The following is a 24,070-nucleotide window of genomic DNA, read 5'->3' as shown; positions in this document are numbered from 1 at the left end:
TGAAGTCAATTGTTATTTCTACTTCCGAAACATTTTTGCTCAAATTAGATAATACGAATGCTAACATTGGGGGGTTGAAGTAATGGGCATCTCAAGATCCCAATATTCCCCGTGGGAGATTCCTGGGGAATTCATTGTTTACATGCCTGAGGGCCCCTGCTCAGGCAGCCGGTGCAGCCTATTGAGCAGACAAGCAGTTCTTAGGCCATGTAAAATCACTCATTAATTAGGAATCACAGAATGACATATCAAGTGTTCTTGTTTGGTGAGGCAGCTGCTGTTCGTGAGGTGCTGCTTGTTCAGAATTAGCTGCACAAATCTTTCAAAGGACCCGAGGCAAAGCTGCATCTCTGCTCAGGAGCAGCACAGCCTCCTCCCATATCCATGGGACATGACCCCACTCTGCACTTCCCCTTTCAGTATTACTAAACCCTTCTGGTCTGCAATCAAATGGCCATGAATATCGGGCACCACAAGCGGCTTTTTGCTGACTGGATCCAAATTGCTTCTCCCAAGGTTATGGCATTTCTGTAACAAGATGAAATAGGCACAGTAAGTCAATAAACATAGTTATGTATGCCGTCATTGTACAGCCAGTATCACAACATATCATCACAGCTTCATGGGTGCTGTAAGGAACCCGTGCAGGGAAGATGTGTGAGTTGCACATCATCCCTGCCACTTTCATGCCAATTACACTTGTGGAGGCATTGCTCCAACCTTTAACCTCTCTTTCTATCTGCACTGACTTGGAATGAAGGAGCCATTGAATGAATAAATATGAAATGCTCTGCATTTTAGAAAGCAGCAGAATTTTAGCACCTATCCATAGCCTGCACTGAAATATTGAAAATATGTATGTTTGAGGCTCATCAAATGCTCTGTGATTGTTCCTTTCACGTATGGATAATTAGAGCTAATCTTCCTTGTGGTACAACCGCCATATCCTGCTTCATCAATAAAAAGCAAAATCTGCAGTTGCTGTAAATCCGAGGACCAAAACAAACTGGAAAAAGCAGAAACAGATCAGGAAGCATATGTAAAGATAACAATAATTATTGTTTCAGATCAAACCTTTCATCAGAATTGCGGGTACACAAAAATGCTGGAGAAACTCAGCGGGTGCAGCAGCATCTGTGGAGCGAAGGAAATAGGCAACGATTCGGCCTGAAACGTTGCCTATTTCCTTCGCTCCATAGATGCTGCTGCACCCGCTGAGTTTCTCCAGCATTTTTGTGTACCTTCGATTTTCCAGCATCTGCAGTTCCTTCTTAAACACTTCATCAGAATTGCGAATGGTTGCAGATGCAGCAGGTTCTTCACAGTTCTGATCAATGGCTATCGACCTGAAACTTTCTTCCTAGAAACGCTTTCTGACCCGCTGAGGGTATTCAGTTGCAAGTGCCTCGTTTTGCTCCAGCTGCAATGATTTTACTCCATACCAATTACTTTCATCTGCGTCAAATTTGAAACAGGTTGCTTATTAATTTAGGCCAGTGTGGAGTTTGCATGTCCTTGCCGTAGAGGGAGTACAGAGAAGGTTCACCAGACTGATTCCTGGGATGTCAGAACTTTCATATGAAGAAAGACTGGATAGACTCGGTTTGTACTTGCTAGAATTTAGAAGATTGAGGGGGGATCTTATAGAAACTTACAAAATTCTTAAGGGATTGGACAGGCTAGATGCAGGAAGATTGTTCCCGATGTTGGGGAAGTCCAGAACAAGGGGTCACAGTTTAAGGATAAGGGGGAAATCTTTTAGGACCGAGATGAGGAAAACATTTTTCACACAGAGAGTTGAATCTCTGGAATTCTCTGCTACAGAAGGTAGTTGAGGTCAGTTCATTGGCTATATTTAAGAGGGAGTTAGATGTGGCCCTTGTGGCTAAAGGGATCAGGGGGTATGGAGAGAAGGCAGGTACAGGATACTGAGTTGGATGATCAGCCATGATCATATTGAATGGCGGTGCAGGCTTGAAGGGCCGAATGGCCTACTCCTGCACCTATTTTCTATGTTTCTATGTTTCTATGTCCTTCCTGTGACTCTGAGGGTTTCCTACAGATGCTTCATTTTCTCACCACATCCCAAAGATGTGCATGCGATGGAATCATTGGCCATTGTAAATCACAATACTGTTAGGTGTGCTGCAGAATCAGAAGCTAATGATGAAAATGGCAATGTAAAACGTGGGATTATTGTTCAAGGGTGATTTTTGGTGTGTTCACACTGTGTAAGCCAAAGGGCATTTTCTAAGCTGTATGACCTGTGATCTACATATAAATAGCTATTTTGACAAATGGCAAGTTTGTTCATACATTCACGTTTCTCACCTTGGCACTTTTCTTCAGCATTGTCCTGGCATAAATCTGTCATTTCCTGGCTCATTGGTCTCGATGATCTGTGTGAAGGAGACCCATTCTGGCCTTCAACTACATTTTTTTCTGTACCACCCTTGCTCCTGCCATGATTTTCTCATCTTAATCGGTAAAATTCACTCTTTCATACATCCTCTCCATCTCTCATCTTTGAGAATGAATCATAGTTATATACACAACAGAAATATTGATTCTTGCAAACAGTCACTGAATCAAAGTGAGTAATATGTTTGTCATAATACTATTACAGAAAGATCAAGGGAAACATAAAATGAAATAAGGTACTTTTACTAAAAGCTTTAGAAAATGGCAAAGGCATAATATTTCATTTAACTTTTTATGTTCAGCTGCCAATGTTCAATGCTTGTCCATATTTTCAGAACACAATTCATTGAAGATTCTGCTCAACATTTCTAAACCCTGCAGTTAATTCACACATAGAAGACTGACATTCAGATTTTCAAAAACATCCATCATGAAAGAGTTCTGAAAAATGCATATTTGCATTCATTGTGTGCGTGCAATCAAAGACCAGCAATGTTATTATTCAAGAAATCTTCCAAACTGCCGAAAGGAAGGAGAGTATGGAAAGTTCCATTACCTGTTTCAATATTTGGGCTGCAGTTGAATATGTGCAGTCAAATATTACGTAGAACTCTTTTCCCCTTTTCATCTGTTTCAGAAGAGGCTTGGCATCTCTGTTACCGAATGGCAACTGGCGAATTTTTACTTTAATGTTGTATCTGGAGGGAGCTTTCATTAATTCTTGTAAACGAATAAGACCTAGGAAACATTAAGTCAAATACTTAATTAAAAACGGTGTAAGTGCACACACCTCAAATTCCACTTTAATTTCTAATTAGCCATCTATAAAACAATCAGCTTTTGGTATTTCTTAAGCATACAACTTACACTGGGAATCATATTCGAGCATCATGCTCTCTATGGTCACTCAAACCCGCTAGGATTTTAACTACTCACTGCCTGCAACTATTGACTGATCCAACTGTTAACTAAAATGGACCGATGCCTCACCAACATATCAAAGCCTGAAATTTACCCGAAAAGCGTCTGTGTAAATCGTTGTAGCTGTACAGGTATCTTCGCCGTCAACATTTCGCAGTTACCGCTCAAACTTTTCCAAATTCATTGAGAACTTGAGGTCATGGAGTGCAAATATTTGTGCTTTGACCTTTCTTGAGATAGCAATGAGGATGCAGGAGGATGAGGGGTGAATTTATAGAGGGTTACAGATTGTGAAAGGAATAGAGAGGGCAACTGCACAGAGTCTTTTTACGCAGAGTAGTGGAATCAAGAACCATAAGAAATAGGTTAAAGACAAAGAGTGAAAAATGTAATAGGAACCTGAGGGGCAATCCTTTTACACAAAAGGTGGTAGGGATATGGAACGAACTGCCAGAGGAGGTAGTTGCGGCAGATACTATCACAAAGTTTAAGAAACAGTTAGACAGGTACATGGATAAGATAGGTTTAGAGGGATATAGGCCAAACGCAGGCAGGTGGGACTAATGCAGATGTGGCATGTTGGTCGGCATGGACAAGTTGGCCAGAAGGACCTGTTTGAAAGCGTGAAGACTCTATGACTCTATAATATCCCTGGGTGGCGCCTGTAATGGCTGCCTCGCCAACAGTCTGTCTCGTCCTTTTCTTTCTTTGGTGTTTTTTAGTGTGTGTTAAATGTATGATTTTGTGTTCTTTAGCTTGTTTTATGTGGGATGTGGGGGGAGGGGGGTTGGGGAATTTTTTTTAATCTCTTACCTCGACGGAGATGAGATTTTTTTCCGTATCGTATCTCGGTTCGCACTGCGACCTAACATCGCGGAGCTAGCGGCCTCTGCTGGGGACGGACTTCGGGAGCTTCAACCGTGGGAGCCTGCAGGACATAACATTGTGGAGCTGGTGGTCCCTGTCGGGGATCGACCTTGAAGCTCCAACCGCGGGAGCCTGTGGACTTTAACATTGTGGAGCCCGTGGTCCCTGGTCAGAGGTCGACTTCGGGAGCTCCAAACCGCGGGAGCTACGACCGCCCCGACGTGGGAGCCTCGATCGCCCCGACGCGGGGGCTTTGATTGCCGGCTGCGGGAGCTTCAATCGCCTCGACTGCGGATGTTTCAACTGCCCCGTCTCAGTGTCGAATAAAGTGGAGAAGGAGCCTTTAGTAATTTTGAGATGCCCTGTGAGCAGGGGAAGGAATTGGCCACCTCATAAAATACCCACTCTTCCACCTGTCCCATCTGTGGCTCCCACATTGGCCTCATTATCCATCTCAGGACCTACAAAACCAGAGTAGTCCCAAGTCGCCATCAATCGTGAGAAAGTCCCAAAGAAAATATAGATGGACATATTGCATGTATAGGTTGCCACCAATACCACAGACCTGAAAATCACCCAGAATCTCAAAGATATTTCAAAATTGAAAAATTCTTAACCTAAAATGCAGAGTTTTATGCATCCTTTATTGCCTATGTTGATGAAAGATCAGTGTTTATTTAGATCTTTGTAAATAGTGATGAACAATGGATACAACTGTTAGGTTTATTTTTGAGAAATTATAGTAGATCTTCAATTCTCTGCACTCTGAAGCAACCATGTGTGCAAAGTCTGAAGAAGGGTCCTTAGATGGAGTACAGTGTGCAGTAATGCTATAGGAAGATCGTGATAGTGTTGCAGAGGGTGCTGAGAAGATTCACCAGAATGATGCCTGGGATGGGACAGTTCAGCTATAAGGAGAGACTGGGGAAGCTAGGTCTGTTCTCCCTGATGCTGAGGAGGCGAAGAGGAGACATGATTGAGGTATATAGAAGTCAGATGGTGTAGTTAGGGTAGACTGCAGGAAACTTTTCCTTATATCTTAAGCAGATAAAACCAGATAATTTAGCTGAAGGGGTGGTGGTGTAGCACTGTCTGAAAGAATGGCTGAAGCTGGATTGCTTGGTATCATTAAAGAAATGTTTTATTGAGAGGTTTAGGCATGGAGGGGTATGGACCAAGTGTTGGACGATAGGGTTCACACAGATGGGTGCCCATTACTTGTCAGGTTGGGCGAGGCCTGTTTCCATGCAGTGAGCTTGCCTAACAAGTCTGAGAGTCTTGCTCCCCATGCAGACTACATCCCACAGTTCTGAACGAGGTAGCTGTTGAAATTGTGGAGGAATTAGTAGTGATCTTACAAGAATCACTAGAGTCAGGAATGGTTCCAGAGGACTGGAAAATAACAAATGTAAATCCACTGTTTAAGAAGGGAGTGAGGTAAAATAAAGGAAATTATAGGCCAGATAGGTGAGCCTGCTAAACAGGATAGAAGCCCACAGTATCACAGGCAAGGTACTAGCATGGATAGAAGATTAGTTGACTGGCAAAAGGCAAAGAGTGGGAATAAAGATGGGTTTTTCTGGTTGGCTGTCAGTGACTGGGGCTGAGGTCAGTGTTGGGTCCGCTACTTTTCACATTACACAAATGGATGGAGGAGCAGGTAGTGAGAGAGGAAACAGGGAGTCTGCAGAAGGACTTGGACAGGTTGGGGGAGCGGGCATAGAAGTGGCAAATGGAATACAACGTAGCAAAGTGTTCTTTGGTAGATGAAATAAAGGCAGAGACACCTTTCTAAATGGGGAGAGGATTCAGAAATCAAAGGTGCAAAGAGATTTGAATGCTGGTGCAGGATCCCCAAAAGATTAATTTGCAGGTTGGGTCGTCAGTGAAAAAGACAAATGCAAGGCTAGCATTCATTTCGAAAGGACAATAATCTAAAACCAATCTGAAAATCTAATGCTGAGGGTTTGTAAGGTGCTGGTGAGGTCACATTTAGAATATTGTAAGCAGTTTTAGGCCCCATATCATCGGATAGTTGTGCAGGTTTTTGCAGAGGGTCCAGAGAAGGTTTGCGGGAATGATCCCGGGGATGATTGGGCTAATGTATAAGGAATGTTTGATGGCTCTGGGCCTATAATCATGGAGTTTCAAAAAACGAGGGTGGATCTTACTGCTGGATAATGAAAGGCCTAGATAGACTGGATGTGGAAAAGATGTTTCCAGTAATGGGAGTCCAGAACCAGAGGAGCTCAGAATAAAAGGACGTACCTTTACAATGGAGATGAGGATAAATGTCTTTAGCCAAAGGGTGGTGAATCTGTGGAATTCAGCCCCAGGTGGCCGTGGAGGCCAAGTAATTGGGTATTTTTAAAGGAGAATGATGAATTATTAATTAGTAAGGGTATCGAGGGTTACAGGGGGAAGGCAGGAGAATGGGGTTGAGAGGGGAAAAATAGATCAGCCATGATTGAATGGCAGAGTAGACTCGATGGGCCAAATGGCCTAATTTTGCTCCTAGGTCTTATGGTCCGTGAGATTATACGATTCTGTGAGAAATTGACCTTTAGTAGCAATCATTTAAATGCAGAAGAGAATCTGGAGAACCATAAGTAAAAGGATACACAAGTTATTAAAAATTGTGGGAAGGAGCAACTAGCAGTCCCCGAGAATTAAAACAAAATGCAAATAGAATAATGGAGTTGCATATACAGGAAGAGAACACCAAATGAAGAAATTAATGTTGAACATACTCAAGATGGTTGGCCAGTCTGCAGTTAAAATATTGTGCAAAGTTTTTTTGCATTTATGAAAATGACAATAGTCAACAAAGATGTGGCAAAGATGTTCCAATGTCACAGCAAATGAATGCTTATAGTTCCAAAGCTACTTTGTGTTCTTTCTGGTATAACTAGTAAGGTTTAGATCTTCAAAAGAAAACACAACATTCTGATTCAATTCCCACGAGTTATCAAGATGGTAAGTACAAGGTATTTAAATGGAAAATTACTAGATGAAAACTTCACACCGAAGATGCTTATGATGTAGAATTTTCTACTTAAATCACTGAACCAAGGCAATGAATCCTTTTAAATGGGAATTAGATTATTCAGTGAAAAGGAGGAATATTAAAATGAGTACAGATGGTGTGAGATTAGATCATAGATCATACAGAGAAAAACTTCAATGTAGACAGGGCCAAATATCTGTAATGCTGCATGATTTTATGCACATAAAAATGAGTGGAACAAGGATATATTTCCAAATAGCTCCACTCCTACTACAGTTTGCCACATCACAGACTAAATCTGACTTGTTTTAATCATTTGGCATGGGAAATTATTTGGTTTTACACTTTAACAAAAATAAGCTTAAAAACAATAGCGTCATATCTATCAAAAGACTCACCCTTCAAAATACATCATACTTTATTTGATCACGACCCTTTCTAAATTTCCTTAATCTTCATCTTGCTACTGAAATCATCTCAATTTTACTAATTATATAAAAGATCTTCCTTGTCCAAATGTCCTACCTGAATATCTAAGTAGGCGCTGTTAATGAGAGAGTACTATTTATTTTGTTTTAAACTAGATTTAATAAACAAAGGGCAGTTCAGGGTACAAATCATGCTCAGGCATGACTGTAGGAGGAGACGTCATGTTTATCAAAAAATGTAATTTCAAAGCAAGACCTTTTACAACCTTCCACTTCGGGAAGCAGAATTAATTTACCTAAAACTAAATGAACAAGTGGTCAATTCAGGCAATATTAAGAAAGGTTTGATCATATTTATCCCACTGTCATGCTCAGCTGGCAGACATAAAGGTAAGACATTACATGGTATATCACAAACCAGTTACCAAGGGAACTGGTTGGAGATGAGAGAGCAATATCAGAATAAAATCCTTCTGGCCAATGCCCCACTTACACCACTCTCAGCTTACATTTGATGTGAAAACTCACAACACAACAAAGACATTACTTTCTATATACACCCAACACGATGAAGTTCAACAACAGTTTCAAAGGAGATAATGATGACTGGGAAAGAAACCAAAGTTGGCTCTGAGCACATCATTTAAACCTTAATTGGACTTCACTTATAATCCTTGTTAGTACAGTATATCCTTCAGATCATAGTTTAAATTATTTCTACCACAAGCAGTACAATTACACCATTAGGCCTTTAGTTTTCTAGTTATATTCAATGTATATTAATAATTAAATATTTCTCAAAGGCAACTTGTCAGTATGGAAAATCTTAACTCTGCAGTGCTCCAAGACCATTGTTGTAATTTAACTTTATTAAGTACTGAAGCCTAAAAATATTGCAACCGGTTGAAATAAATAACTTAAGCATATGAACAGGATTTGATTATTTACCTGTGCTATCTTCATAAACAATGGTAATTGTCTTCCATTTGTAATACTGCACCAGATCCAGGATAGCTCTACTAATTGATGTATATTCTGGATAAAGGTTGATGAAGAATGAGTCCTTCTGATCTAGGATGGGATGTTTCCAGCGGGTCTGGATGTGTGGAACTTCCATTGCATTAGAGATAGACTGAACTGCACTTATTGAAGAACTGTGTGAAGGTCCAAACACAGCTGCTACTCCAAGAGTAAGCTGGTCACAAGCTGGTGGGTTTTAAAGAAACAGATCAGTCACATTATAAAGATAGTGCACAACCTTTAGAATTAGATATCGACACAAAATAACCAGGCGAACAGGCCGCATTTCTGGAGACAAGGAATGGGTGACGTTTCGGGACGAGGCCCTTGTGCTATCTCAAGAGGTAGCGGATTGTATTTGAAAGCTTGGAGATGAGCTCTGAATGGCAGGGGTGGGGTGAGGTCAGTATATCTGGTAACGAGAATATCCTGAAAGCCCTCCAGAATTTAAACAAAAGACTCCCTTAAGTAAAGATTGTGACCCAAGAGGTGTGAAGCGTCCAAGGACTCAATCTGGATTATGAATAGGGAAAGGATTGTGACAGATGTGGAAGATTATCCGATGATCATTGAAGAAGGGGAACACACTGCAAAAATAAGTCTGGGACTAATATAGTGTAAACTCACCCAGTTGAACTTGAGTGAGAGGCAATTTTGAATGTTTAATTAATGTTAACATTAAAAATATATATTTTCCTTCCCTCTTCCCTGCCACCATTTTAATGGTCAGCTTGGTAAATGTAAAAATTGTCCCTAGTGTGTGTCTGTAGGATAGTGTTAATATGCGGGGATCGCTGGTTGACCCAGTGGGCCGAAGGGCCTGTTTCTGCAATGTATCTCTAAACTAGACTTTAAAATTAGAATGACTCAAAATGAATGCAGGTATCTGCCCATCCCAATTCCACATATGGTTTGGCCACCTACTCCTTGTCCTGCCTCAGTTAAAAAATAAAATAGGTTGGTTGGAGGAATGTGGAGTTTCTCTGTCACAGACTCATTGTATTTTGATCTCTCAATACAATCTCAACCCACTCAATACTGTGAATTGACATTCAGCCCATAATGTATGAAAGCAATAATGGAATGCATCGTACTCACCCCGCCTGGAAGCTTCGAAGCTGTCGTAAAGATTAATCCTCTGTATATCGTAGGTGAGCGTAGTATTAGGCATCAGTGTCCTATTTCTGTTTATGCTGGTGATTGCAAACTTGAAGGCCATCTCTTCAATACTGATTGGCTCATTTTCAGTAGTTTCAAAAATGCCTCCTTAAATAAAAAAAGACACCGTTCAGGCTGAGACGTGAAAGATGTTCACATTTAATCATATTCTTGCAAAACCATTTTATATTCAGTACGTTAAATTTTAAGTATTTACAGTCATAGAGTGGAAACCGGCCCTTCGGCCCAACTTGCACACACCGGCCAACATGTCCTAGCTACACTAGTCCCACCTGCCCATTTAATTTAGATTTGATTTCACCAAGGAATCCTAAGAGCAGAGAAACAATACGTTTTTTTCTCTCTCTTCATATGCCACAGATAGATTGAAGGATTATTTGTAACACATACCATAACAGCTGTAAAGAGATATGCAGTCAGCAACACTAACTGTATGGAAGTGCATTATTACAGAAGCTGCACTGGGAATGTGCCTCGAAGTTGAGGCTTATTGCCATTGAACAACACAGAACAAATGGGAGTTGTTTTGTTGCATTTAGATTCTGAAGTGCCACTCAGTTAACATTGGAAAAACCTGACTGGTCATCTGTACAACTGACTGTAGACCTCTCAATCATCTTTCAAAGCTTACAAAGAGTGCCTGAACTGTTACGCAGAGATTTTTTCATGACCCCCACCCCATCCACCCTCTGCTCCCCTTCACCTCCCAACCCTTCCAGTACTCAGCAGTTAGCACTCTCATTCAATGGGTCCCCAAATGATAATACAGCTGGCAGGACACCAATAGGTGTCTGGCTGAAATATGGCAGGGTCAACAACAATAGCAGCAGCAGCCATCCTGTGTCAGTGCTCCCCCTCCCCCTAGTCGCAACAGAGACAGAGTCCCCCTAGACCACCCCATCAGCCTTCGCATACAACACATAACCCTCCAAAATTTCCACCCCCTCCAATGGGATCCCACCATTAGCCACATTTTCCTCCACCCTTTTCCACCTTCCGCAGAGACCGTTCCCTCCGCAACTCCGATATCTTGCTTGGGCAGCTTGCAGCCCATTGGTACTAATTTTGATTTCTCTCACTTCAGGTAGCCCCGGCATTCCGATCTCTCTATCCCTCTCCCACACAAGTCGCACCAGCTTCTCATTTTCACCCTACAAACAGCTAACAATGGCCTGTTTCCTTTATCATCGCTACTATTTTGCATATCTTTCATTCATTCTTCTTTATCTCTCCACATCATCGTCTATATCTCTCGTTTCCCTTATCCCAAACCAGTCTGAAGAAGGGTCTCGACCTGAAAGATCACCCAATCCATCTCTCCAAAGATGCTGCCTGACCCGCTGAGTTACTCCAGCTTTTTGTGTCTATCTTCTGTGTCAGTTAAACCAGCACAGGGAAGGATGTTGTAATTTGCCTTAAATTGGTTTGCACTTCAGCAATGCAATGTTCTGAATCACTTGTAACAAATAAATATCAAATCTGACAAATATATATTTAAAAATCACAATATGTTTTTATATTATACACACTGGTGTCTTTCCTTTTATTGCCACTTTATCTGTGGGTTTCCAAGTCCATACACCCTAGCACTATAACAACAGTGTACTGTGGTTACATAGCCCTACAATGCATGATTGTCTTCTTAATACAATTTAGGTGCTGAGTGTGTATTCCTCCTGTACCTCAGTGCCGTTGCCTGAATATGAAGGGCGTGTGCGTGCGTGTGTGTGCGTGTCTGTGTGGTGTGTGTCTGTGCGGTGCGTGTGCATGTCTGTGTGTGTGTGTGTGTGTGCACGTGCATGTATATGTCTGTGTGTGTGCGTGCATGTGCATAAGAGAAAGTGATAATATGAAAGAGCAGCATTTCTGTTGGTCTGCAGCTCACATTGATACAATGCGTGAAGTCATGATATATTTTCTGGCTTTAATTCATAGTCTAAAGGGGCTGTCCCACTACGGCGACTTAATAGGAGAGTTTAGGAGAGTTTGAAAAAGTATCATGTTGAAGACCTCCTTCGACCTCCTTTGACTATGTTGAAGACTATCTACGACTACCTTTGACTACCTTCGATTACCTTCAACTACCCTCGATTACCTACGAATAACATGCCGACCTACTACGACCTACTTAGACTAAACCTAAGTTTATCATGGCGACCTTTTTTTACTAGCGTGCATTTTTCAGCATGTTGAAAAATACGCCGCAACCTAGCTGAGGCCTCGAGTACGCGGGGACTACTCTCGAGCATGAAGGGGAGTTACAAAGACTTCCTAGGACCTCATGTCGACCATGCTGCGAGTATGAGTCGAGGGCAAACTCTTCTAAACTCACCAATTAGGTCGCCGCAGTGGGACAGCCCCTCTAGGATTCTCACTCCTAACAGATCAGAACAGTCATCTCCTGCTGGACCTACTGAATAGCAGCCCTAATAAATGTAGATATTTTCGGGCACTCCATGGCACACAGTCCATCCTTTCTGGCCTCTGTCATGTTTACAACACCACAGGACCCTAGTGAGACCACACCTGGAGTATTGTGTTGTCTCCAAATTTGAGGAAGGACATTCTTGCTTTTGAGGGAGTGCAGCGTAGGTTCACAAGGTTAATTCCCGGGATGGCGGGACTGTCATATACTGAGAGAATGGAGCGGCTGGGCTTGTATATACTGGAATTTGGAATGATGAGAGGGGATCTTATTGAAACATATAAGATTATTAAGGGTTTGGACACGCTAGAGGCAGGAAACATGTTCCCGATGTTGGAGGAGTCCAGAACCAGGAACCACAGTTTAAGAATAAGGGGTAAGCCATTTAGAACGGAGATGAGGAAACACTTTTTCACACAGAGTTGTGAGTATGGAATTCTCTGCCTCAGTTCTGCCGGTTCTCTGGATACTTTCTTTTTTTTAAATATTTATTTTTATTAGAAGCAGTGTACAAAAGTATAAACTGCTGCATATGACATAGTAGTTATTGTACAGCTTCAATTTTAATTTTTAGCTAAAGATGAGAAAAAGCAAGAGAGAGAAAAAGTGAATGTGTAAGAATATTGAACGTTTTTCCTTCCAATATTTAATATGTAAAAGAATATGTGTGTGTTTATGATTGTGTTTATAGTTTGTTTGGTTGTTTGTTTGTTTGTCTTTTTGCACAAAGTTCGCGAGCATTGCCACTTTCATTTCACTGCACATACTCGTATGTGTATGTGACAAATAAACTTGACTTGACTTGACTTGACTTGACTAGAACCCCTAGACCACCAAATTGATGTAGCCGAAGAGAGTAAGTAAAAGAAATAAGAAAAATGTAGAGAAATAAAAAGACAAAAACAGAAAGAAAAACAAAAAGTGATGATATACCTGCTTCGTATCTCTCCCCACCCATCACCCAACCCGTAATTCAATTTAATTCCAAAATTGTGTTGCGCCATACTATCCTTGTAATGAATCAATGAATGGTGTCCATGTCTTTGAAAATTGCTCTGGTTTTTCTGCTAAGACAAGTCTCATATTTTCAAGATGTAGCGTCTCAGACATGTTTGTAATCCACATTTTAAGAGTAGGGGCAGATGTATTTTTCCAGAATTTAAGTATTAGTGTTTTTGCCGTTATCAGGCCATAATTAAGGAAACGTCTTTGAAATATTGATAGCTCAGAGCAGGCTTCTGATGTTCCGAGAATGTTCAGTTCCGTGTCGGGGTCCAGTTTTGTTTTTAATGTTTTTGAGAAAATTTCAAAAATTCCTTTCCAAAAGTTATGTAGTTTTATGCAAGAGGCGAAGGAATGTGTTATAGTTACTTCTTGAATGAGACATTTGTCACAAATAGGAGATACATTTGGAAAGATCTTATTCAGTTTAGTCTTTGAATAGTAGAGTCTGTGCAGTGTTTTAAATTGAATTAAAGTATGTCTAACATTAATCGAACAATTGTGTATATATAAAAGATTTTCTTCCCATCTGTGTTTTGGAATTTTTAGGCCTAGTTCCTCTTCCCAGTCTCTTCTAATTGTGTCTGACGATGGGATTTCTATATTTAGACGGGTGTTATACAAATATGATGTTAAATTGTTTGACTCTGAGTTTCTATTCATACATTTGTCTAATTTATCTGGCAGCAGATTTTGGTAGTCATGGGTATATGTTTTCAAATAGTCTCGAATTTGAAGATATCTGAAATATTGATTACCTTTCAGGTGGTATTTCGACTGTAATTCCTGAAATGAAAGAAGAGTTCCCATCTCGTAGAGATCTCCAAGTTTTTTAAATTCCTAGTCTTTCCCAATAAGTAAACGTATTATCTATAATAGATGGCTTGAACAAAGGGTTATTAGCTATTGGTAAGAGAAGAGATACATTTCCTAGTTTAAAAATTGATTTTACTTGTCTCCAGAGTGCTGTGAATAATCAGATTTTTATCATATAGTGTGTTCTTCAACTTTGTTGGGGAGAGAAGAATCGCGCCTATATTAAAAGGCGAGCAATCCTCTCTCTCCATTATTAACCAGTCTACCTGTTGGCTTGCGTTATCCAGCAAGTAAATTACATTTTTAATATTCGTTGCCCAATAATAGTATAAGAAATTGGGGAGAGCCAATCCGCCCATTTCTTTGGGTTTACATAGATGTCGTTTATGAATTCTATGTGTTTTATAATCCCAGATAAAGTTTGTAATCTGAGAAACAAGATTAAAAAAACCCAATTTAGTTAGGTATATCGGTATTGATTGAAATAAATAAAGAATTTGTGGGAGAAAGATCATCTTTATAGCATTTATTCTGCCTCTCTGGATACTTTCAAGAGTAGATAGGGTTCTTGAAGATAGCAGAGTCAGGGGATATGGGGAGAAGGCAGAAATGGGGTACTGATTGTGGATGATCAGCCATGATCACATTGAATGGCTTGTAGGGCCGAATGGCCTACTCCTGCACCTACTGTCTATTTTCTATTGTCCTTGATGCTCCTTCCAGTGTCCCTTGGCACTCTACCCTGCTTTCCAACAGCAAAACTAGGAGTGAAATAAATAAAGGTAATATGCAGGATAAATAGGCAGCTGAAACAAAGACAGTGGGCAAATGAAGTCAGAATACTGGAAATTCTTCTATTCTCACTGCATCTGCAACAGGGTGAATGAATTAACAGCTCGAAGAATCATAGATGGATACAAATTAATTATGAAATAGCAGCACATTCCAAGATATACAACAGAATACACAAGTCTCACGAGTTGGCAACAGCCACTGAAGCCTGCCCCACCACTCAATATGATCATGGCAGATGATACAAGCCTTCTCTTCCCAAATCACAGACCCTTTTCAAAACCTGTGCAGAGTTCTCAAAACCTGTGCAGAACAACTGGCTGGAGTTTTTGCAGACATTTTCAATCTCTCACTTCTGAGGTCAGAGGCCTGAAGAGGGCATCAATAATACCGGTGCCCAATAAGAGTAAGGTGACTTGCCTCAATGACTATCGACCAGTGGCACTAATGTCCATGGTGATGAAGTGCTTTGAGAAGTTGGTTAAGGTCCATATCAACTACCTTGACAAGAGCCTCGACCCACTACAGTTCGCCTACCGCCACAACAGGTCAACGGTGGATGCGATCTCACCCGCTGTCCACTCCACATTGGACCATTTGGACAATAAATACACTTGCGGCCAGCTGTTGTTTATAGACTACAGCTCGGCGTTCAATACCATCATCCCCTCCGAGCTGGGTCTCTGCGCATCCCTCTGTAATCAGATACTCGACTTCCTCATCCACAGACACCAGTCTGTTCGAATTCACAGAAATACTTCACCTTAGTAACAATCAGTACGTGAGCCCCTCAAGGCTACGTGCTCAGCCCCCTGCTTTACTCACTCTATACCCATGACTGTGCAGCCTGAAATAGTGCGAACTCCGTCATCAAGTTCACCGACGACACCACTGTTGTTGGATGAATTACAGATGGTGATGAGTCAGAGTATAGAAGTGAGATCGACCGACTGACCAAACGGTGCCAGCACAACAACCTGGCTCTCAACATCAATAAAACCAAGGAACTGATTGTGGACTTTGGAAGGGGAAGGATGAGGACCCACAATCCTGTTTATATCAATGGGTCAATGGTGGAGAGGGTCAAAAACTTCAAATTCCTGGACACGCATATTTCCAAAGATCTTTCCTACTTCCTGAGAAGATCACGGAGATTCGATATGTCAAAGAGGATTCTCTTGAACTTCTACAGGTGCACAGGAGAGAGCAGACTGACTGGTTGCAACGTGGCCTGGTTCGGCAACTTGAGCGTCCAGGAGCGGAAAAGATTGCAAAAAGTTGTGACCACTGCCCAGTCCATCACCGGCTCTGACCTCCCCACCATTGAAGGGATCTATCGAAGTCGCTGCCTCAAAAAGGCAGCCAACATATCAAAGACCCGCACCATCCTGGCCACACACTCATTTCACCATTGCCATCGGGAAGAAGGTACAGGAGCCTGAAGACTGTAATGTCGAGGTTCAGGAACAGCTTCTTCCCTACAGCCATCAGGCTATTAAACACGACAACAAATAAGCTCTGAACGACAACAGATTATTACTATTATTATTATTGCACTATATTTGTTTATTTATTGAGTATGTGTGCATGTGTATATGTACACACTGAACTTTGTTTCTCCCGTTACGTACTATGTACACATATCTCTTGTGCTGCAGCAAGCAAGAATTTCACTATCCTATCTGGGACATATGACAATAAAACACTCTTGACTCTTAACTTCATTGCACAGTTTGTACGTTGGTTAACAGTTCTGTTTCTCTTGACCAATACCTTTCAGTAACATTTTCTTATTAAGCTAAACATTTCAAAATCAACTCTTGGTGCCTGATGCCGTTTACTGAAGCTAAAATTGATTCCTTTAGCATCAGTAAAATTTCCCTCTCCAAATTTCATGAGACCATTGCCTTCTAAATTCATTTCTGGTCCATATCTTTATTTGTTTACTCATTTGGCATCAGTATGGGCAGATCCGAAATATAACAAGCGATGGGGTTTTAATCAAGCACGATTGTTTTCTTTAAACAAGACCAGTGATTCAGCCCCATAGTGACTTGGCTGATAGAAGCCCCTTTGGCAACAGACGTATTTATCTCTCACAGCAAGCAAAATACCAGAGAACAATTATATGACAATTAGTCCAAAATCTCTTTATAATTCCACTATCCTAACGTAATAAACGCTTCCTAAATAAAAACAGAAAATCTAGTGACACTGAACACATCAAGTGACATCTGTGGAAACACAAATGAATTCACGTTTCAGGTCAAACACCCTCGACCAGGACTGGAAAAGCGAAAAAACAAGTTTGTTTCAAGTTGCAGAGTGATCAAAGGTTGGATAAGGAGAGAGAGAGAGACAGACAGAGAGACTCAGAGAGAGACCGAGAGAGACAGAGAAAGAGAGAGAGAGAGAGAGAGAGAGAGAGAGAGAGAGAGAGAGAGAGAGAGAGAGAGAGAGAGAGAGAGAGAGAGAAACATGTAAAAGCTATGAAATGTAGAGCTGTTGGAAAAATGGCCAATAGGCCTGTACACGTTAGCATATTCCCAAATAGAACATCAAGTGGGCCTCATTAGAACAGGACAGGAAATGACAGGAATGTCAGAGTTGGAGCTGGAAGGAGAATTAAAGTGACTCATTTATCTCTATCCCGTTCTGAATTATCATCTTCCACCGTTTATCTGCTGAAAGCTCTTTTACCAGCAGTGCTTAGAAAACTGTTTGTAGAGCATTAATAATTCAAAGCCCCTGCAGAAATATCAAGGTCTTGCTGTTTCTGCTCTTTAGTGGGGCTTGGGGAAAACAAAGACTAATCAACATTGCAGATGCTGGGAATCTGGAATGAACACAGAAAATGCTGAAATCATCCAGCAGGCCAAGCAGCACCTTGGGAAAGAGAAACAGCGATAACAATTCAGGTTAAAGATCCTTCGTCCTGTTATGTAAAGGGAGTCTTAGACCTGAAACATTAATTGTTTCTCTTTCTATAAATGCTGCCTGACCTACTGACTGTTTCCAGCATTTTCAGGCTTTAAGTCGATGAACGTCGGCTGTTGCAACACCTGCGAATGCAGCTCAGATGTATTTTAGTTTTGTGTCTGCTATCATCCAACAAAATGATTTGAGTACACCCTTACTGGACGCTTCAATGTACCAGCAAATACATCACCTTGGAATTTTCATGCTATACCGACTGACATAGCCCTGCCTATCCTGCAAGAAACTGCAACGCCTTTCACTTTTAACATCTGATCACAGCAGTAGTACTTCACCAATTAACAGGTACCCACATACACTCATGGTAAAACTTGCGTAAATCCAATAAAATAATCAATCATTAGTTGCACATAAGCTTTTGAAAACTAATCCATGAATAAAAGTCAGTTACACTTTTCCATGATCGTGCCCATCTTGTCCATCATTTGGTCAAAGAAGTAGTCTGTTAAATAGTATTAGACTTGGCATATTATAGGAGAGAAACATATCCTGCTACAAGAAGGAAAATCATAGCTTTAGAATGGATATACAAGAAAATGTGTGGTGAATAATGTTGCTGAACTGAGACACAAATAGCCACGCAGTGATATGAATTTTTAGACTATAGAGATACAGCGTGGAAACAGGCTCTTCGGCCCATCGAGTCCGTGCCGACCAGCGATCACATCATACACTAGCACTATCCTACATGTTAGGGACAATTTACAATTTTTTTTTATAGCCAAGGCCAATTAACTTACAAACTTGCATGTCTCCATGGAAACCGGAGCTCCCGGAGAAAATCCACACAGGGCACGTGGAGAACGTACAAACTCCGTACAGACAGCACCCATGGTCAGGATCGAACCTGGGTCTCTGGCACTGTGAGGTAGCAACTCTACCGTCATTAATCACGTTCTCATCGGGACTTCCGCCGCCGATCGACGGGTTGAATTTGCCCCTCTGCGGTGGTGATTACTGGTAATTGTTAGGGAACAAGGAACTGGGTATATCAAGGAATATATAGTGGTGTTGGAGAGAGATAATGGTCGACTCGTGGGTAAAATCTATTTGATCAGACTGTGGGAGGTAGATAACGGAACAAGTCTTTTTTTTATTTTAATTTTATTAGAAGCAATGTACAAAATACATCTTAATCATAATATGCAACATATTACATTTCTTGTACAACTTCTTTTTTTTTTTTCAAATATTAAGCCATAATAAAAAAAGAGAAAGGAATAGAGAGAAAGAAGAAAAGAGTGAGGATAGTAGTGGATGTGGGAACAAAAGAAGCAAAAAAAGGCCCCACAGAAAAGAAAAAGAAAATAAGTAAGGAATCTAAAAAAGGTAAGGCTAAGCAAGAAGGAAAGGGAATGTGCCCATAAAGGGAAAGTCTGCAGAGAAATTACATAAAGGGAAAGTCTGCAGAGAAATTACAGATAAGTACAATGCTCAATACTGGTGGGTGGCTTGCTAACTTCAATATTGATTGGGCTTGAGAAAAAGTAGAGGGCAAAGGAGAGCAATTTCTGAAATATGTTTGGGAAACCTTACTAAACTGTACATTCTTGTCCAAATGATAAAGGAGGTATTGTTCATCTGTTTCTGGGGTTCTTGTGTTCTAGTGAACACCGAGGAGGATAATAATAATAATTTCTCAGAGGTCTTGTGTAGGCAGGCAGAATGGGCAGATGCAACAAACTATACAGATTTTTGTTGGCATCCTGAATGAAGATAAATAATATTGGTTAAATGGCAGAATTCTAAAGGGTGTGCAGCAGCCCAGCAGCCTGAATCTATAGGTGCACAGAGTTTTGAAGTTATTGATCTGGAGAAACATGTTAAAACCTGGACTTTGTAACAAAAGTAGGAGGATAGATTGAACTTTTATATAAAACCAGTTATTAATACAAACTGGAATATCAGGTCCAATTCTAATCTATACATTTTAGTATTAGGTCCAATTCTGATCTATACATTTTAGGAAGCATGGAAAAGGGTCCCTCAAAGGAGGTATAAAAAAGACACAGAAATGGTTGCAATGATGAGGAATTTCTACCACAAGGTTTGATTGAAAAAGCTGCCAATGTTCCACGGAGCAAAGATATTTGAAAGGAGATTTAACAAAGGTAAGATCACGATGCCGGGGTAAATAGAACATACTCATCAAGAACTTAGGGACCCAAGTTCAAAATGATGTGGAAAGGATACAAGAGGAGATGTGAAATTCACAACAGAATGGCAAAGATCACCATTTGTAACAGTGGTGGAAATAAAGTCATCTGGACTTCAGAAGGAGGGAGCTAAAAAACTGCAAATGGTTGAAAGCAGGTCGGGCAATATTTTGTAGAGAGAGCGAAAGATTTCAGTTGCTGATCTTTTAGTGGAATGATCTGAAGAAAGATTACCGAACAGGAACACCATCTCCATTTTTCTCTCTCATTAGATGCTGCTTGACAACATGAATGTTTCTAGCATTTTCTGTTTTATTAAATTGAAGAGAAATAATATGCAGAGAAAAGGGAAAGAAGTGAAGAAATTAGTTACTGAATAACTCTAAAGAGTTAGCAAGTTTTTAATGTTGATTGGCCCTGTTCCAAGCCCTTGTGATTCTATGATTCCATGCTGCACAAAATATTTGTAATTTACCTCAAAGACCATGTGTAACTCCGACGTACTCATAATATTATTCAAAAAATGTAATATCAGTAGTTGTTTAAATCTTGGTCCCCGCTCTCAGGGGCATTTGTGGTAATTTGCACAATCTGTTCTACTGAGTTAATAACATCTTCGTTATGGGTTTTAAAATTATGTTTCCAAGGAAACTGCAATGAATTTGTGAAACACAAAACAGAATGCACAGATTGCATAGCATCTTAATGAATATAATGCACTTTATATTTAGCTCTTTCACTGGGAACCACTGGCCAGACGTGCAGTTCATGCAGCAGTGACTGTTCCAGTGCAAGTCAACAATGCAACATGTTGATGCTGCAGCAACAACTACCAAATGTCATTACATTTCCTCAACATGCAGTCAATACCAGTATTTACAATCGGCCAACACTGACTGATGAGCTAACGTCATTTACATTTGCCATTCATTTTGCCAGTATGTTTAATCTACTAGGTTCTATACAAGACTTTGAATGTCAAATAAATAAAAAACATTTGAGGGATAATCCCTCCTAAATTACTTTAGAACAGTTACAAACTGTTGCTACAGTACATCCATTTTGAGATGAACACAAAAGTTGTAATTGGGTAACAACCAGTTCAAATGGCCAAGAGCTATGCATGAAAATAAAGCTAATGTGACAATGAACTGTGATTCTGATAGCACCTGAGAAGAAAAATGCTGAAAGGCTACTTCCTCTCGTTGGAGAATCTAGGATTTGAGGTAAAGCTGTAATTCAAGGATAAGAGATTTAGGACAGGGGAAATTATTTTATGAAATGGATGCAAATCATTGTCTCTGATAGCGCATCACTGGATGCCAGAGAGAATCAAAGGACATGGGAAAATCAGGTGGGCAAGTGGACTCCAAATTACCAATTCATAGTCATAGAGAGATACAGCAGAGTCTGGGACAAATATTAACCATCCATTTGCAGTAAGCCTACATTTATCCCATATTCTCATCTACTTGCTCGAATTCTAACACGCACCTATACACTAGGGGCAATTTGCAGTGGTCAATTAACCTACCGACACATGCGTCTTTGGAACATGGGAGGAAACTGGAGCACCCAGAGGAAACCCACATGGTCACAGGGAGACCGTTCAAACTCCACACAGATGGTATCGGACGTCAGGATTGTACCCAGATATCTGGCAATGTAAGGCAGCAGCTCTACTAGCTGCGTCTCTATGCATCTGGCACAGGATCAACCATGCTCTTAATAAATGGCAGAGTGTGTGCGGGAATCTGTAAGATTTGTCTCTTCTTCTTCTGCCAGAGCTATAATAACACAGAATTTACAGAAAATATTTGTAAAAATAAAACAGCCGCAGTGATGATTTGAATATCAATGGGAAAAATAGCCAAGTATGCCAATCATTTTTTTAAAACAATTTTGTGCTTTAAATTCTGATCTCTATCATAGTTTTCCCTTTCTTGATACTTACAAATACTTAGAAGATTGAGGGGGCATCTTATAGAAACTTACAAAATTCTTAAGGGGTTGGACAGGCTAGATGCAGGAAGATTATTCCTGATGATGGGGAAGTCCAGAACAAGGGGTCACAGTTTACGGATAAGGGGGAAATCTTTAGGACCAGGAGGAGAAAAACATTTTTCACAAATCTCTGGAATTCTCTGCCACAGAAGGTAGTTGAGGCCAGTTCATTGGCTATATTTAAGAGGGAGTTAGATGTGGCCCTTGTGGCTAAAGGTATCAGGGGGTATGGAGAGAAGGCAGGTACAGGATACTGAGTTGGATGAGGCCATGATCATATTGAATGGTGGTGCAGGCTCGAAGGGCTGAATGGCCTACTCCTGCACCTATTTTCTATGTTTCTATGTTTCTAAATCTCCTGTTTTGCCTCCTTCATGCAAATCAGTAATGAGTATCATGCCTTCATCATCCTCTCCGAATTGGCACAATCACCTCACATCAAAAGGTTTCCCCTTGTCCCACTAGATCACAGATCCTCATTCTGATCGGCGTTTGATGGCACTGGGCCTGTGCTTGCTAGAGTTTAGAAGAATGAAGGGGGGCCTCATTGAACCTTATTGAATAGTGAAAGGCTTGGATAGAGTGGATGTGGAAAGGATGTTTCCACTAGTGGGGGAGTCTAGGACTAGTGGTCATAGCCTCAGAATTAAAGGACGCTCCTTCAGGAAGGAGATGAGGTGGATTCTTTTTTAAGCAGAGGGTGGTGAATTTGTGGAATTCTTTGCTACAGAAGGCTGTGGAGGCCGTCAGTGGATATTTTTAAGGCAGAGATAGATAGATTATTGATTAGTATGGGTGTCAAGGGTTATGGGGAGAAGGGGATTAAGAGGGATAGATAGATCAACCATGATTTAATGGTGGAGTAGACCGAAAGGGCGGAATGGCCTAATTCCGCTCCTATCACATGACCTCTACACCTCTTCCCCTGTAGATCTCCATCATAGACAATTCCAATGAATTTCCTCTCAATCTGTTCTAAATCCCTTATCCTTAGATTATTCCTCAACTGAAAGCATTTGATTTCTAATTTTCCTCAATTCTAAGGAAAGATCATCCACCTGAAACATTAGCTTTGTTTCTCTCTGCACAGATGCTGCCTGACCTGTTATTTCCATATTTTTCTGTTTTTTGGTGCATCTATCCCTTTATTGTTATGTACTGACCATAAAGGCCAACAGCATTGCTTTCAACCTCAACCAGCTGGCACGTGATGCAGTCTTTTGATCACAGAACTATCAGCATTGGGTGAGTTTAGATGTCAGGCTTTCTGTCAGAATCCAGCACGTGCCTGAGACAAAAGAATGCCGCAGAGCAAAGATTACTCACTCATCATGTTTCCAAGGGAAACACATGAGTCGAAGTTTTCCATCTCATCTGCAGAACTCCAACAGAATGTTAAATGGTGCTATGCCAATTCCAACTAAAGACAAATGGCTGATGACAAGGAGATTTATGTGCATGCACACAACTGAGCCCGTTCTTGCATTTCTCTTAAGAGATAAAAATACAAGTTAAGATCGTGAAAATCTTAACACAGATTTCATAAGCCTCTGGGTCAGGCAAAATGGGCTCAGTTAACTCAATTGAAGATTAAAGAACAGATTCAGGATTTACAGGGACTGAAGGAGTATGGAATCCCAAGAAGAAAAAGACTAAATCAAGGTGGTCTTTACTATGTAAAATTCTGAGATGAAACTAGTAGTCCAAAACAGCTATTTTAAGTCTCTGCTTTCTTACTTTCTTACTTAAGCTGTGGTTTGTGCATCAAATTCTGCTTTGAAGTAAATGGGTTATTAAGTGAAATGAAATCTATTAAACTGACTGTGCAGCAGCCATAAAAATAGTTCTCAACAGATACAGGCACGGAACTAAAATGGAATAAAAATTGTGCATTTTTTTCTCCACTGTTGCCTCTTTACCGAATGTACTGTAAAGCACTCAATCCTAATTTCTACAGTATTCATGCTTCATCCATCATTCATGAAAAACAACATTACTCTAAAAATAAATAAAATGTTATAAACCTTTCAAAAGG

General features: G+C 40.6%; 1 protein-coding gene across 4 annotated transcripts in view; it reads right to left on the bottom strand.

The window, feature by feature from the left end:
* The window catches only part of grik1 (glutamate ionotropic receptor kainate type subunit 1), a 291,625-nt gene that overhangs the window by 106,225 nt on the left and 161,330 nt on the right, over positions 1 to 24,070 (bottom strand). For all 4 annotated transcript variants that reach the window (XM_033033233.1, XM_033033237.1, XM_033033235.1 and 1 more), the window contains 3 exons: positions 9,763 to 9,930; positions 8,593 to 8,850; positions 2,978 to 3,159 (listed from right to left, as the gene is read on the bottom strand). In XM_033033233.1, the coding sequence (XP_032889124.1) occupies positions 2,978 to 3,159; positions 8,593 to 8,850; positions 9,763 to 9,930 (608 nt within the window). The remainder of the gene's footprint in view (positions 1 to 2,977; positions 3,160 to 8,592; positions 8,851 to 9,762; positions 9,931 to 24,070) is intronic.

Source organism: Amblyraja radiata, chromosome 14 (genome assembly GCF_010909765.2).
Source record: "Amblyraja radiata isolate CabotCenter1 chromosome 14, sAmbRad1.1.pri, whole genome shotgun sequence".
In the NCBI taxonomy this organism is placed as follows: Eukaryota; Metazoa; Chordata; class Chondrichthyes; order Rajiformes; family Rajidae; genus Amblyraja; species Amblyraja radiata.
Note: the sequence above shows the minus strand (reverse complement) of the source record. Positions and strands in the feature narration are given on the sequence as shown.